The 15,588-nt window shown below is 33.6% G+C and overlaps 2 protein-coding genes across 9 annotated transcripts in view; one reads left to right on the top strand and one right to left on the bottom strand.

The window, feature by feature from the left end:
• Positions 1-233: 233 nt before the first annotated feature.
• On the bottom strand, positions 234-3,283 carry Car (vacuolar protein sorting-associated protein 33A). Its single transcript, XM_083078560.1, has 8 exons — positions 3,080-3,283; positions 2,778-2,974; positions 2,052-2,536; positions 1,817-1,937; positions 1,587-1,747; positions 949-1,494; positions 739-861; positions 234-657 (listed from the first exon to the last, which is right to left on the bottom strand). The coding sequence occupies exons 1-8, from the start codon at positions 3,182-3,184 to the stop codon at positions 551-553; spliced, it is 1,845 nt and encodes a 614-aa protein (XP_082934686.1). The 5' UTR covers positions 3,185-3,283; the 3' UTR covers positions 234-550.
• A 2,597-nt stretch (positions 3,284-5,880) lies between these two features.
• Positions 5,881-15,588, top strand: part of LOC145959570 (uncharacterized) — a 126,134-nt gene continuing 116,426 nt past the window's right edge. The window contains exons 1-2 of one of the 8 annotated variants that reach the window (XM_083078545.1): positions 5,881-6,072; positions 10,125-12,415. In XM_083078545.1, coding sequence (XP_082934671.1) covers positions 12,263-12,415 — 153 coding nt within the window. In that variant the 5' untranslated portion in view covers positions 5,881-6,072; positions 10,125-12,262. Of the gene's footprint in view, positions 6,475-10,124; positions 12,416-14,320; positions 14,419-15,588 lie in introns of those variants that run through there. The other 7 variants (XM_083078544.1, XM_083078541.1, XM_083078543.1 and 4 more) reach the window with 7 other exon arrangements.

Below are 15,588 nucleotides of genomic sequence, written 5' to 3'. Positions count from 1 at the left end.
TCAGAGCCAAACGCGGATGGTAGTGCGTAAGTTCAACGAGAATTAAGTTTTCGTTGAAACTTTATTTGTGTGCACAGGGCACAAAATTTTCTTGGTACGATACCAAGCGAATTTAAAATAATTCTCAATTCGAGAAATTATTTAATTACCCCTCTTTCCCCCCCTGTAGTGTTGTAGGCGAGAAAAATAAAATTTGTTATTAAAAATATAAAGTTTGCGATTTAAGATAATAATTAATATATAAATAATAGTTAATTTTTTAATAATTTAGTCATATTGTATCCATAATTCACAATGAAAATTTGTATATATAAATAGAAAAAGTACTTCTTACGTATTTTACACATTTTGCAGTAGTGAATTGTATCGTATATATATATGTATATGTAAAATGCATACATTAATACTTATAGTATTTTAAAAAATTATCTTACCTTTTAAGAATCAAGAGAGAATGTATAATTGGATAAATATAAAATAAAATGACAGGGAAGAGAGATATAGTATTTACAGGAGTTTCATTTTACCGTGTGAAAATTATTAAATGTTCCTACTTTGGTATTTGAGTGTACGCGTGCTCTAAATCTTCCATCAAGGAAGTGAGAAACGTGTTGCCGTTGATTAATCTAGTAGTGCCCACGACAAATTCAACATTTACTGAAATTAGATTTAATTTGATTACGTTTCTATGTTTATATCTAAACAAATAAATACATTGTAATCGCACAAAATACTCACAGTCTTCTTGTTGCGATAGAAAGCGAAGAGCAGATATCTCTGCAAAAGTACATCCTCCGATAAAAAATACCATAATTAATTTTGGTGGTTCGGAACTAGAATCTTCACTAGTAATAGAATTTCCTGGAATATAGATTTATTGTATTTTGAAAATATATTTAAAACGAACAATATATAATGAAATAATGAGAATATTGATATAAAACTTACGTCTTACTAATGAAGATGCGTAATATGGAGCACTGCTTACAGTAGGACCTGGTAATAATCCCATTACATCGTTTAATCCTTGCCATCCATTTGGCTGTACTAGCTGTTCCGCCAGCCTCACGCTCAGAGGTGCATATATTGAATGTACATAACTGATATCTTTTGGTGCTATTTCACTTTCGTCCTCGACTGTAAGTCTTAATGCTTTCCTCAAAACTGTGTATTGTCGTACTGACTGCTGCTGTTTTAGCAATCCAGCTTTTTCCAAATTTAATATAGTTGGCAAATGTTGGAACCCATAAGTATGAATTATCTCTCTCTTATAATAATCCAACATTTTTGGCTTTAAACCAGAGTTTGTTAATGATTGAATGCAAAGAAGACGTAAAACTTTGAGTAATGGTTGTTGTTGTGCTATCATATCTTCAATGTATGCATTTGGTTTGTCAGTGTCGATACAATTTAATAATTCTTGTTCAACTTGCAACGATTCTAAAAAGTTGCTCGAATCGGTAACTTCTTTTATCATTTCCGCGATTGTGGTATCTAATTAAAAAAGAAAATAAATATATTAAAACAAGATCACAAAAATGTGTATCAAAAAATAGAAATGTTTTAAAAACGTCTGTATTACTTACGCCTTGCTAAGGATTGTTTTGTTGCTAACATGTGTGGTAATTTTGCAACAAATTGTTTGATTTCTTGTACACTCTTGTCTCCATGTCTTTCATCAAACTGAGATGAAATTACTTTAGCTTTCTTACTAAGAACTGGACCAACACCATTAAAATTCTTATCTCTGCAAGAATATAAAGATTATAAAACTAGAAGAGTTACTATATAGAAAAATAGATATAAAATTATATACCTAATCTCAGCAAAAAGTTCTTCTCCTGAATTCAATATAATTTGTTCCTTTTCGTTTAGAGACATTGCTGTAGGAGAGTCTTCAGAATCATGAAACTTTTTTGCTGGTAATTGAACAGTATCTAAAATGAGGTAAAAGAATATTAATATTTTATATATAAATTAAAGCACTGAAATTAAATAAATGTTGTATTAAATTGCAAACACATAAAATTGATATAAGATTGATACTTTACTATATTTTATTCCAAATATTTCATCTATTAGACCTTCATAAGTCAACTGTGTAACTAGGGGTGAAAGTAAATCTACAGATCGATCCAATAGCAATAAATGTTCTATAGTAACAGACGAAGCAGAAAATGCTTTATTATCTTCTTCTTCTCTGGATAATCTCTCTAATAATTCCCAAACTTTACTAGCAGCTGGACCTCTTCCTGTCACTTTTGAGATTTTCCCATATAATTTCTGTAGACCTTGTATAGCTTGCGCAACTTGATATAAACAAGTGGGATCATTTTCCAGGTGGAATTCTTTAAAGGATCCACTCAACTCCATCGATAGTAGATCATTATCAAATGGAAAAAGATCACATTTAAATTCTTCTATTAATGTAAAGCTCCCAAAGACACCACGATTTTGAAGCTTTTTTTTACAAAGTAAGCTTTTGCGTGGCACAAAGAATAAGTGAAATTCTTTACGTGGCCTTTTACCCTCTTCACTGTAATTAATGTTATAGCTAATTATTACAGTGTAATTAATAGTGTAACAAATTATTATAGTAAACAAAATACATATATAATTTGTACTAAAACTATAAAGATTAATAAAAATTAGTGGCATTATTATACATGTATATATCAATTTTTATTTTAATATTTATATAGATAATTCTGAAATATTGATGATATTGTCTTTCAATTTGTTAAAGCAGATATATTCTAACAATAATATACACTTACCCGTGAACATTTTCAGCAATCAAGTCCATAAGTTCTAGTTGTGGTCTCGAGATAAATATAATGTTAACAATGTTAGATGGAATTGTTAAAACTCCACCATACAAGGGATACATCTTTACGACACCATATTCTTCCAGTAAATTATATTTCGCGACAAGACCAATTGGGCCAGCCAATGATTGATCCCATATAATAGCCTATACAAAAAGCAATTAAAAGCTAAATAATATATTAAATAAATACAAATGTTTGTAACTTCTTTTTATCTTCAACGAAAGATTAAAGTAGACGTTATTCAGTACCTTTGGGCCATCACATTTTTCCAACAAGCAAAGCAATCGCTTTCTCGCTTGCTCCTGTATGAGTCTGACATTTAATCTACCTCCTGTTAAATATGCCGATGACATAATTATATTATTTACAAAGTATTAGCTACGCGTGACATATCAGAAATCGTTCTGTACAGCTGACAACAGCTGATTGACAGCAATCAGAGGGTAAGGTTACAAGATATTTTCGGATGTCTCGATTGGCTAACGGATAGAGAATTCCTAGAATCTATTCCTACAATAAACTCTAGAAATTCTCCATTCAATAGCCAATGATGTCGTCTGACATATCGCGTTACAAACGACTACAGCCAATCGTATCGTTTAAGGCAAATAACGATGACCAATCAGAGAGTCTCTTGGCTATCTCATTGACCAATCAAACGCCGCGATTCGATTTTATCTTTGCGCGTGCGCAGTGATATAAATTTATGCAATTGATATTATTCAAAAGTGAACTCAAAGTTAACGTGTGTGTCTCGCGTAAATGTTGAATAATAGTTTATCATTAAATCGTGCGTGATCGCTATTATCGGGAATTTAACATGAACGCGCGATTTTGATCATTTCGATATTTCGAGAATCGTAGTTTCGCTGTTCGGCATCACAATGCATCGTGACGTCACAGGTCGCAGAATCGCATTCGAGAATATTTCGCGTCATTCGCAATCGTTATTAAAAGTGAATTCTCGCGCGTGAAAAGTTGTCGCTTCTTCGTGTGTGTCCGAGATCCTGTTCGCATCCTGCGTTATTTTCTCTCCGAAATGTATCGAAAATGCAACGGCTGCGTAATCGTTGCCAGGTATGTATAACATTTTCATTCTGCAATTAATTGTGTCGATTACATTTCAATATTCGTTTCAAAAAACATCTTGAGTTTTATTTTCAAATTGCAGCTCTATCCGTTGCACTCCTTTCGTACTTTATATTTTTATATATTTTCTGTCTTTTCTTGCATTTCAAGAATGTGTATATGTGTGTGCGTACATATATTTGCATACATTTCAAATTACTTAACATAATGGAAAAAGAATAGACTGAAATTGTAGACATGGAGTATGAGCTTAGTTCACTTTGTTCGACCATCGCGAGTCGCAGAGTCGCATTCGAGAATATTTTTTTCTGCATCTGTTGCATAATTGTGAAAAGTGAATTTTCGCGCATGAAAAGTTATCGCGAGTGTCTCAAAATATCGGACGTAACGCGTTAAATACATGCATCGCGTAGAATCGCTGTTATAGGCCGATATTTCGATTTCAGTGATTCTCATCGATGTGCTCGAAAGTCAATCGAGGTTCTTATTGTCCAGGACAACAGGTTCTCATTTTTCCGTCAAGATGCAATGGACTGATCAAGGATTCGATCGAGAGTGCAATGGACGTTATACGATTATTATCAGGTATGTAATGCCAGGTATGTGCATTTTGATATGATGCATATTTTTTCCAATTAACTGTATTAAATATATTGCTGCCATATTTGATAATTAATAGATAGCAAAATATATTCGAATTTTGTAATATTTGCATTGATGAGATATTCTATTAAAAAATAATAATAATTACAATATAAATATTTATTATATTTTTTACATATTAATATTATATTTTGTTACAAAAGAACCACAATATTATTTTTTGTTTTCTAAAGCTTTTAGAAACTAGATCAATGCTAGAAGTAAATAAATATTTATTATGAAATAGTAATTTTTGATATTTGTGAAGAGATATTGTATAAATGAAAATTTAAATATATCAAATACTGAAAAATTTGCAAGTAGAAATTTTTTACTGCTTATTTTGTAATATAAATTTTTAAATTTAGTAAATATTAAAAAACTTTTATCTTTATAAATAAAACAAATTTATAAATTTAATAAATGTTAAAACTTTTGTTTTTATAAATACAACACATTGACCATTGATAAATTAATTTTAATTCCTGAAGAAATGCATTATTTTTTCAATAATAGCGCATTGAAAAATAATTGTATTTGTATTGATTTAATTTGAAAAATAATTCTCTAAATTTAGTTAAATTAAATATTTGTGGATTATTAAATATTTTTACAATACAAATCGACGAAAATAAAGTTTTAAAAATGAATTATTTTTATAGTATAAAAAAGTAAATAATATTATATTATATATAATAAATTATTGTAAAAGATATATCCATTCATAAAAATTTATATTATTTTATCGCATGCATCAATAATTACTTTTATATATAAAGAAATTTATATACATTTAGCATTTTATATACAAATTCAGCTTATCTATTCCTCGACATATATGTATAATGCTAATGAATGCGATAAAATTATGCTTATATTTTATTATCATATCTATTTACACGCATGTATATTTGATTATTTATTATTATTAGCATATATTGGTGTTTTTTATATATTAATATACGCTGACATTTTTGGCTTTTCTCCTTCTTTTTTGGATCATACCGTACGATATGCCGAGAAGCATTATCAGTTTATTATATCAGGTCGAGTGCGCGTTCTGTGTCTGTAGCACAGTGTGTCAGTGTTCCGGAGACTGCGCAGCATCCCGCGGGGAAAAGCGGGAAGGGGTGAAATAGGGGAGGTAACTTCGGGTTTTTAATCCGTGGATGTAGAGGGTCATAGTGGGGGATGCATCCTCGCAACCCTCTCTTCTCGTCGCACTCTTCTCGCCGATTCGATTCCATCCCCATCCGCGCTCTCCCGCCCCTTCCTGCCGGCTTTCCACTCCGCTCTTCTCTCCCCCGATGCCCCACCATCGTCGTCAATCCTCCCGCTACGTCGTCTGTCGTCCCGAACGTCCTCTCTCTAACACCCTCCGTGCTTCTCGTCAGGCGGGGGTTGCTACCGGTCTCCTAGTGACTTTCGTCGTCGGGGATCGCGTGACACGTGCGTGAGAAAATACCGGTCCCGCGGTCCCGGTTTCGATCCCGAACGATATGACGACCAGGTGATTCCGCGTAGACATCGCGATCGGGTGAGATTGGCGAGAGATCGCCAGTTTGGTGACATAGTTGACAAATACACTGCAATAGTGAGATAACGAGAAACCGAAGATCGTGATATACTTGGTGATCCATCGTCATCAGCGGGCTTGATCGTCGCGACTGTGTCGACAGCTGTCGCAGACTTCTTTGAGGAAGGCTTGAAGATCGGTGCGCGCATCTTGCTTGGGATTTCGTCGAAGGGAACGGCGGATCTCTTCGATGTCTCGTGGTATTCGTTAAGGATCGATCGAGTATCCTCAAATAATTGCTGAGTAGAGTCCGCTTTTCGGAGAGCCTTAATGTATAGGATTGTCTCCCGATATTTATCCTAACAAGTGCAAAACGGAGCGATCGAAGGTTCACGGGTAGCGCGACAGTCAATATTTGATAGAATAATATCGCTCTTGGTTTTTCGATTCTATTATTATAATCCATTCTTTCATAAGTATAACCAGCTTTGCCCTACTAAATCAGCCTCGCTAACGAGGGAGATATTCGCGTCTCTTTTCGTTCTTTACGAGCGTGAATAACAACGTTTTTATTTTTTAATGAAAAATTATGACAAAAATTGCGTAATTGAAATTTTCTCGCATTATGTCATTATGGCTTTTACAGCTATTATCGTAACGTTGATGTTGATGAACAATCTTTGATATTTCAATTTCTCTCTCTCTCTCTCTCTTTTGTCTTTTATTCCACAGACATTTTACTTGACAGTATCTTCTATTCATATTCATTATTAATACTTAATTATTGAATAAGGAATAATATAAAATGTTAATTATGCCAGTCTTCAATTCAGTGCAAGAATGAGGAATGACGTACGGAGATATGTTCGAGTTCAGTTTCGCGCAATGTCTCATAATTAATTCAAAGTGATTTCTCTAAAATAAATCCCACAGTTCGATAGATTATAAAAAGCCTTAGATTTAGGAAGCAAAACGATGTTATAATTGGATTTCGCTCCCAACAGCTCCCCCATTTTAAATTAACAATACTAAAAGGGAAATATCATAATCGCATAACACAACAAAGAAATTAACGTGGGGAATTGGATCTTCTTTGTGAGAACGTGAATCGCAAGAAAGAAAAGATAGGAAAAAAAAGAAGAGCTGACAAGAGTCGGTTTATAAGCTTTCTTGATAATAAAATTCATGCTGTCTCTTTCGCTTTTATACAAAACTCACGGAAGAAAAAATCTTTAGAATTGTTCTCATATTATTTAGGATAAATTTCATATTATTTAGGATAAATCTTATATAGAATAAACTCGTCTTGTGTTTGGTGCATATATCGGCTTTATTCTCTACGAGTTCTACATTTTGATTGATATTGTCGAATTTATCAAGTATAACAATAATGTTTTTAAAACCACATTTTCTCTAATTATTAATTAATTTTCTACAAAAATTGTAGCTACAATGTGTTTTGTCTTTTAAATAATTATATTTAAATATGTGAAAACGTATATTATATATCAGAGAATGAAAGCTATTAGTTTTAAATTGACATGTATGTCACAATATGAGGGATATGAAACACGATGCAAATATTAGAATTAATTTACTTTAATTTATTATTTGTATGTATTATAAATAATTTCATTTTTTTATATTATATTTTTTTATATCCTTAATATTGTAATTTTATCTTCCTATTTTGATACAGTGTCATGCATGGTGCATCCAAAGTTTAAAGCGATGGCTTAAAGCGAAAAGTTCTTATCTTCTTTTCTTCGGACAGGTATCTTTTCTCGGTAAAGCTCTTGCAAAGAGCTTTCTCGAACAGTTCTCTCTACCGCATTATACTTGATTCCGATTCCTTTCAGATGCTTTGTAATCATCGATTCGAGAGATCGATAACATCCTTCGATATCGCCTTTCCTGTTCCCTATTTCAAAGATACGAGGAAAAGATAAGAGAAAGCAGTGATTGTGATTAATTTCTCTTCATTTGCCCTACAAATATGTTTGTAAAAAAATAAAAAAGAATTGAAAGATGTGAGATATTTTAAAAACAAGAGTAAAATAAATTTATACGTAAAATATAATATAAGTATAATATAATGGAAGAAATAATTTTCGATGAATTGTTTGATTGAATTAAGTGGAGAAGGTTTCGATTTGCGGAAAATTATATCTCTTCCTTCTTTATTAAATTAAATTAGAATACGATATGTATATAATCATAATTGAGTATACATTTCATACATAGTAGCAAATAAACTTTTCAGTAATTCCCTATGAGAACTCAGAGTATTAAATTATATTTTTAAGTGATTACTACATTTCTATTTATCTGTCTGGTATTTATATGAAAATATTAACATATTAATATATTTTTAATATTTAACATATTAATATATTTTAATAAAAATATATTATTATTTTAATGAAAATAATAATATATTTTTAATATATAACATATTAATATATTTTTTCTCAAACAAAAATTGATGGACCAACCCTAACGTTGAGAGATAATTCATCTATTAAATTATATAGATTAATTAGAAAAGTAGAAAGGTATATACATTTTTTTTAATTTGTTGGTCTCGTGATAAAACTCTTGTTTAGAGGCAAGTAAATATTACAGCGGTGAAAATGCGATCGAGCGGGTATTGTCGATTCGTGTGCAGTTTATGATAATATTTAATCCGGTTATAGCACGTCGAGGCGAATATACATAGCGAGCGGAGTATACTTGGGTACACCTCGCGATAGTCGGGTGGTCAGTCGATGATTCCGTTTCGCTCGTGTCGTTGTCGTTGGCGATAATCCAGTTATAAACGAGTGGTTACGAATGTATTATACTCGACGCCACGTCGTCAGCCCGTCAGCTGCGTGTTTCGACCGAGGTTTTTTTTTTTTCGCACTTCCATACCGCACTTTCCATACCGAGTGGTGAAGTACTGAGTTTGTGATGCGCGCGTTAATCATCCCCGCGAACAATACCGCGGGATTTTGTCGCCTGGATTAACATCGCACACGACGCACGTCGTTTTAATGCGATTGTCTCGACGGTCAGCCACATTCGTCGTTGTCATCGTCGACATGTCGTCCATTCATCTATATCGTACGGCGATGTCATTCATCATCGGCGACTTCTTCCGCTAACGCCATCCCTCGTTACCGGGGGATCGTCGTCTCTCGCGACGTCTCTCGTAACGTCACGTATCTCATCGGCTCTCCCATGAGAGCCAGAAGACGAGCACGGGCCTCGTTTATTCGCATGATCGAGCATTGGTTGCACTCGTCGGATGCACTCGTCAAAGTGTCGCGCTTGTGTCATATATCGCGCTGGTCTGGAGAGATTGTACGTTGAAATATTAAAGTCAAGCTATTGCTTTTGTTTGCATTCAAGTGATCATTTTTTTGATGAAAAAATTAAATTTTGTATCGAATATTTCGAAGATATTGTTCTAATTGCGTGTACACACTTGTGTCGCATCTATAAACGTTCAAAGATTATAGATTGTGTGCGTATATATTGCATATTGTAAATACACACACATGTAAATTGAAATATTCAAATTCTCATATTAATTTTTCCTTTTATATCAGGTTGACCGTTTCTTTTTGTGATATTATTATGCTCCAAATAGGCTAAGAATATAAAGTGTTACTCATCGCGTGCACTTGGAAGATCACAGGTCGTGCATTTATATCATAGGTTTCTTATAAATTGTAAAGTTCTGCAGATTCAAAGCTGTTGTATCAAAGCTCCTTATACAAAATTACCTTATCATCGATCTTGTTGTGAGATTATATACACATACGGTAATGATCAGAGATATGATGTTTTATCAAACATTAAATTCTACAAGCATTCAAGATCCTCGTGATCCCCATTATAGCTATCTAAAGTTACGAGTACATTAAAATTTTATTAATTGCAAACACAAAAAGAGAAAGAGAGAGAGAGCGAGTCGTTTCAATCGAACCATCACAGTGATATCGCAGAATTCGGAAAATGCTGCTTCACGATGGGATTTTTAATTTTCTTTCTACTTAAAGCTTGGACATCGAAGCGATTCGCGACAGGGACAATAAACCCACGTTTTATTTGAATTGAAGAATTAAAGAGATCTTCGAACGATATACAACAACAATTAAAACGTGAGACAGTCTGGTTTCTCCCTTGAAACGTCGTCTATAAAATCGAAACGCGTAGGAGGGAGAAAGGAGGAAAGCTGCGAACTACGAGGAATCGAACGTAAAGGGGAGAGGACGTACGAGAAATTCAAATATCGTCTCGATCGATCGGGGTGTCTTGCAGCTTCCCTTCGAGCTCTCCCGAGCGATCAACACTGTGCATACAAGCATTATAGATTGTGTAAGCTCGACGTTTACGAAGACTTATAGAATCGCGATGTATAAGTGGCGAAAAACGGTAAACGTTAATGCGACCGTTCGTTCCTGTGCCTCGATGAACTGAACTCGTCTTAAGCGGCAATCAAGGTGGGTTAAATCGTAACCGTGTTACACGTGTTCGAGTTATTCGCTGCTTGTGATCGACGCAAAGTGAATCGACGTGGTATCCAAGGATGGAGAGAAATCGGAGGAGTAAGGGGTCTCATAAGCGTAGAAGGACAGGATTCGCGTCTCGATGTGTTTCCTCTTGAGGCTTGCGGCTTACACGTGTCGCCGATTAATCGAACGCGCTCTTTAGATCTACATCTATTGATCGCGAATTAGCAAACAAAACGTCGTGATGTTTGCCTCGCAGACGTGCATAATGCAAGTTTGCAGATCGACGTGAGCATAAGAATACACGGAGTAGCTGTATCTCGCGCGACGTTTTTCCATTCTCTTCGAAAATTCTGAAAATCCTTATTGGACGGATCGCATTTACGTAAACGGATTTACGTAAACAACAGCGTACATTGAATCGCGAATATTTGGAAAGCACAGAGGAAGAAAAGATCGAAGAAGACATTTACAGAAACGATAGTCTCGCATTAAAGGAACTTTCAAGTCGCCCTGCAAGAGCTATCGAAGAGATACGATTTAGAATTATCGAAGATTAGACTAAACATCAAAAGTACGTATCGAAAATCGAAAAATATCATACAAAAGGGAAGAAAAATTTTCTCTCAGATTTTATCCAATCGAGTATGTCTTAACCTTTAATCGAGTATCCGGTCGAGTAATCTGGAATGTTGTGGAAAATCCCGTAAGGGAGAATCTGCTATGAAGTAGAAAGCTAATATATCAGAGTTGAATTAGAAGATTGAAGATCTTTATCAAGGCAGATTGAGACGAAACGAAAGGGAGAATCGCGATCGATCGAAAATCAGTCAAACGGCGAAAGGATTTGCGGGATTACGGTGGTCATAATTGACGGGATCGATCGAGATTTAAAACGCCGCAAAACGAGCCAGCTACGGTGTGTCGAGAGACATTAAGCGAGGGGAACCCGAAAGGACCATCAATCGAAAGAGGAGGAAAGACGGAAAGTCACGTTTGCTTGTATTTTTATTCTCGCGGGAAATCAAGGACTGTAGACAAGCGAGACTATCGAGAACCCGGCGAATAGCGAGACACTGTTGTCGTTCTTTATCACGGTGGCAACCAGATTGATAACGAGTCGATCGTCACCCACGCAAGGCAAACGAGGCGTATCGTAGCGCAACTTCTTCAAAGTGATTCATCGAAGGCATTTCTTCCCGACGTTCCTCTTGATGGTCGTTTTAACCGCATGCCGGAAAATTATCTCGAAATTTCATGGCGTGCTGCTTCGCATCATACACGCCTGATCGAAAATTGCGGCTCAACCGTTATGCAAATGAACGAGAAAAAACGCAAAGTTCCTCACTTTCCGAAAATATAAGATCGTATAAAATAGCGTCGTAAAAGTTCGAGTTACGATACGACGCGAGATAATCCAAAAAGATTGAGATTAAAGAAATCGAGTATCGGATTCGGAAAGAACGGACGAAAGCAAATATTGACAATATCACGGGGAGTATCTGGTAGAAAAATTTGGCAGCCTTTCTCTCCGCTTTCCTCTCTCGGCAACTTTCGGCGCGGTAATCTATCCGCGCGCTGCCCTTTACGGTAGCTTAAGGATATCACGAGGGATCCAGGATGCGTTTTAGTCTCTCCCACAAAGTTGTCGGGAGTATCAGACCTTTTATCGGGAACAGGGAGAAATGAAGTTATCAGTGTCGGCTTACACAGCTCAGGCCAGTGCTCACAAAAATCTCTGCAGTTATCAGCATCAGCGAAGCTACGGGGCCACAAATCAAGCATCCACGGCCCGGCCCCCCTCAGACCTCGCGACCGAGGTCCTTCCTGCCTTCAAGGTATATTAGGTTGTATGTTATGGTTATCTTTCATTGTGTTCAGAGTACTTTTCAACGATTACGAGACGTTACAATGATTGCTAATTTGATGTAATAAAATTTTTTAATCTCTTTTTCTTATAAGATTTAATAATGCAAATATATTTAATTTTTCCGCGTGATATTTTTCAACTATGGATATTTTCTAATCAATTTCAAGTCCACTTTTTCTTTTCTAATGTCATCTGTAATAACTGAGCGAAGGGTGAAGTAGGTGGTGAAACGAAGCCTTACTATGATTGTATGTTACATTTCTCTATTCTTTCGTTAATAGGCCGTGATGCACGTACGTTGGGTGAGAACAGCGCCTGAAGCTTGAGGTTAAATATAGGGTGTCCAAAAACTATTGGATACTTTTTCTTTACTATATTTCTTGTTTTAAGATAATTTTTTTAAATAAAAATATCGAAGAATATCACCATTTATCGCGTACATTTCATTTTTAATATATTCTTTATCTTTTATGATTAAGCTTTGAATTAAATTTTTATTAAAATCCGCTCGAAATTTATTAAAAGTAATATTTTATCACTTATTTTCTCCCTTCTGCAGTTTAATCCACTAAAACCTTTTTATTTTTGATTATTAGTTATCCGAAAATAGTAGGTGTCGCGATATTCTTGTTCAAGAAGAATCGATTTCAACTTGTCGAAGAATATACAGTTAAAAGGGCATCCGGTGATTTTTTGGAAGCATTCTTTATGGCTTTTTAAATGATTTTTAATAATTCCATTAATTAATTAATTTTTAATAATTAATAATAAAGCATGATTTTTAATAATTCTATGATAGCCTATATAATGTTCGTATGCACTTTTACTCATACAATTTATAGAGTTTATTCTACTTGCCGAGAATTAATGGAATATTAACATTATGGTAGATTTAATTTCTAGTTACCTACTCAAATTTAGTGAACTCGAATATAACAGGAAATTTAATTGTCAATTAGTACTAATTGTTGTTAGAATAACAGGATATTTCGCAATTGACGGATGATTAGATTTAATTGCTAATTGACAGAGTTGGTTTTAATTAAAAGATGTATTTAATTTGGACGGTGTTATGCAAAAATGTGTTAACTAAAATAATTGTGAATAAATTAAGTTTTTTAAGTATGTTGTTAGAAAACAAATAATGATTATTTTTTAAACAGTTTCTCACAGCATCGAAGTTCTAGATTATCCCTATACGATACTTATATTTTATATTTTATGAAATATTAATATATTTCATAAATAAAATCTAGAAATGACTGCTTTTTGCATAACATCATTTTAAAGATTTCTTGTTTAAAAAAATTTTAATTTATATTTCTCTGTTTTTCTCTTTGAATATTCGCGAGGGGAGAGAGATGTACTGTATCAGATACATTATTGAAGAATTTAACAAGAGAATTTTATAAAAAATCTAAGAAGAGTTATGCAAGAGTTTACTGCACAAAACATTAATAAAACAAAATATTTATTCTGTAACAAATAATAAATATAAAAATAAAGATATGAGATATAATTGAAAATAAAATTAAATTTAAAATACACATTCTCTCTCTCTCCCACATGACAAATGAAATAATAAAAATCGAAATGTTATTTTTAGAAAAAATATATACAGTGATTTTTTGCATAAAACATTTTTACGCTAAATAATTTGTTTGTTGCACGTGATTTTGCATTTTTTAGATGACATTGTTGAATCTAAAATTATCTTTTCAAAATTTTATGCTGAGCTCAATTCTATTTATGCATATAATTTATTTTCTGTTAAAAATTTCTCAAATTTAACTCATTTATCTGCATAACACCGTCCATTTTAGGGTTCTCAAAATTTGGTATAAATTATATTGTTTCTTCTGTGTGAATGCAGCTCTGAATGTCGCAACGTAGGGACGAGAACGCGCGATCGAAAAAACAGCGCAGTAGAAAATGTCGAAAAGACAGCCGGTGGTTCGTATATCGCTTCCCGTAAGTGTGTCAACATTGGTATTATTTCTTCTTTGAATACAGGAGAATTATAAAATGCCTGAAAAGTATTTATATATATATATATATATCCATTCGAGTTTCCGCTCCAAATTCAATTTGATATTATCGCACGAACGTCCAGTATTCTATTATAATATTAATATCCAGTATTCTACCAGCAGTCTATTTTATCGTACCAGTTGTCATTTTGCCCTCTTTTTCTAGCTCTATAAAGCTCATTTTAAACGATTCGTAATTTTGCGAGTAGAATATTATCCTAAATGTATTCTGTTCTGAATTTTGCATCGTTTAATATGGGCCTGAAATTTGCGTAGAACTTGCATCTTGAAAATTTACTTAAGTCTGCCATCGTTTTAACATTTTGTATAACATGGATTTACAAGAGTTGCTGCTCACTTTTCATCGGCCTGTTTGCTTGGTTTTCCTTCTCTATATAGTACTGTTTACTTAGAAATCCTCTTCTATTTTTTTACACCTGATTCTCTTGTTGTCTCGTTTCTTATGATACTTGCTGTAAATAGCATAAAATATTGCATTATGTCTTAGTAAGGATACAAAGAATCGCCCATTTCCTCGTCGAGTATTACCCATTCTAGTATTAATTTTCAGAGGTTTAAAATGTACTTTTTATCTTTAGCAATAATTTATTAAAGCAGCATTTTTAAATATATGTTTGGAACTTTTTTATTAATTATAAGATTTAAATTTATTCGGTATGTTTCTCAGACTAGTGCGCTTTTATGCACTATATTCTGTAAATACGAGATTGCAATTACGTCTATACATCTACGACTAATATCGCTAGAATATTCACCGTTGCATGGTTTGACGCGCAACATGACTTGAGATGCCGTGGTGCAATATTATTTCGAAATAGGAAGCTGTTATATTAAGCATATTTATCTAGCAAGATAACAAACATCTCTCATTAATGAATGTGTGCAAATATATATCAATCTCATAAAAGATGCGCGTGCAACCTATTCATATATAAAACGAGCGAGAAATATATGTGTGTTTCAATGACTTCATCAAGAATATTATCTCAAGATAAGATTTTGTATAAATAGAATGCAAAATTGCGACAGAGAACTTACATATTTGTCACAACGTATTTATTGTCTTCTTATTTCGACTTTACCATTTCAA

Source organism: Camponotus vicinus, unplaced genomic scaffold (assembly GCF_025532165.1).
Source record: "Camponotus vicinus isolate PSW18456_S1 unplaced genomic scaffold, iyCamVici1.0 SCAF_1, whole genome shotgun sequence".
Lineage (NCBI taxonomy): Eukaryota > Metazoa > Arthropoda > Insecta > Hymenoptera > Formicidae > Camponotus > Camponotus vicinus.
Note: the sequence above shows the minus strand (reverse complement) of the source record. Positions and strands in the feature narration are given on the sequence as shown.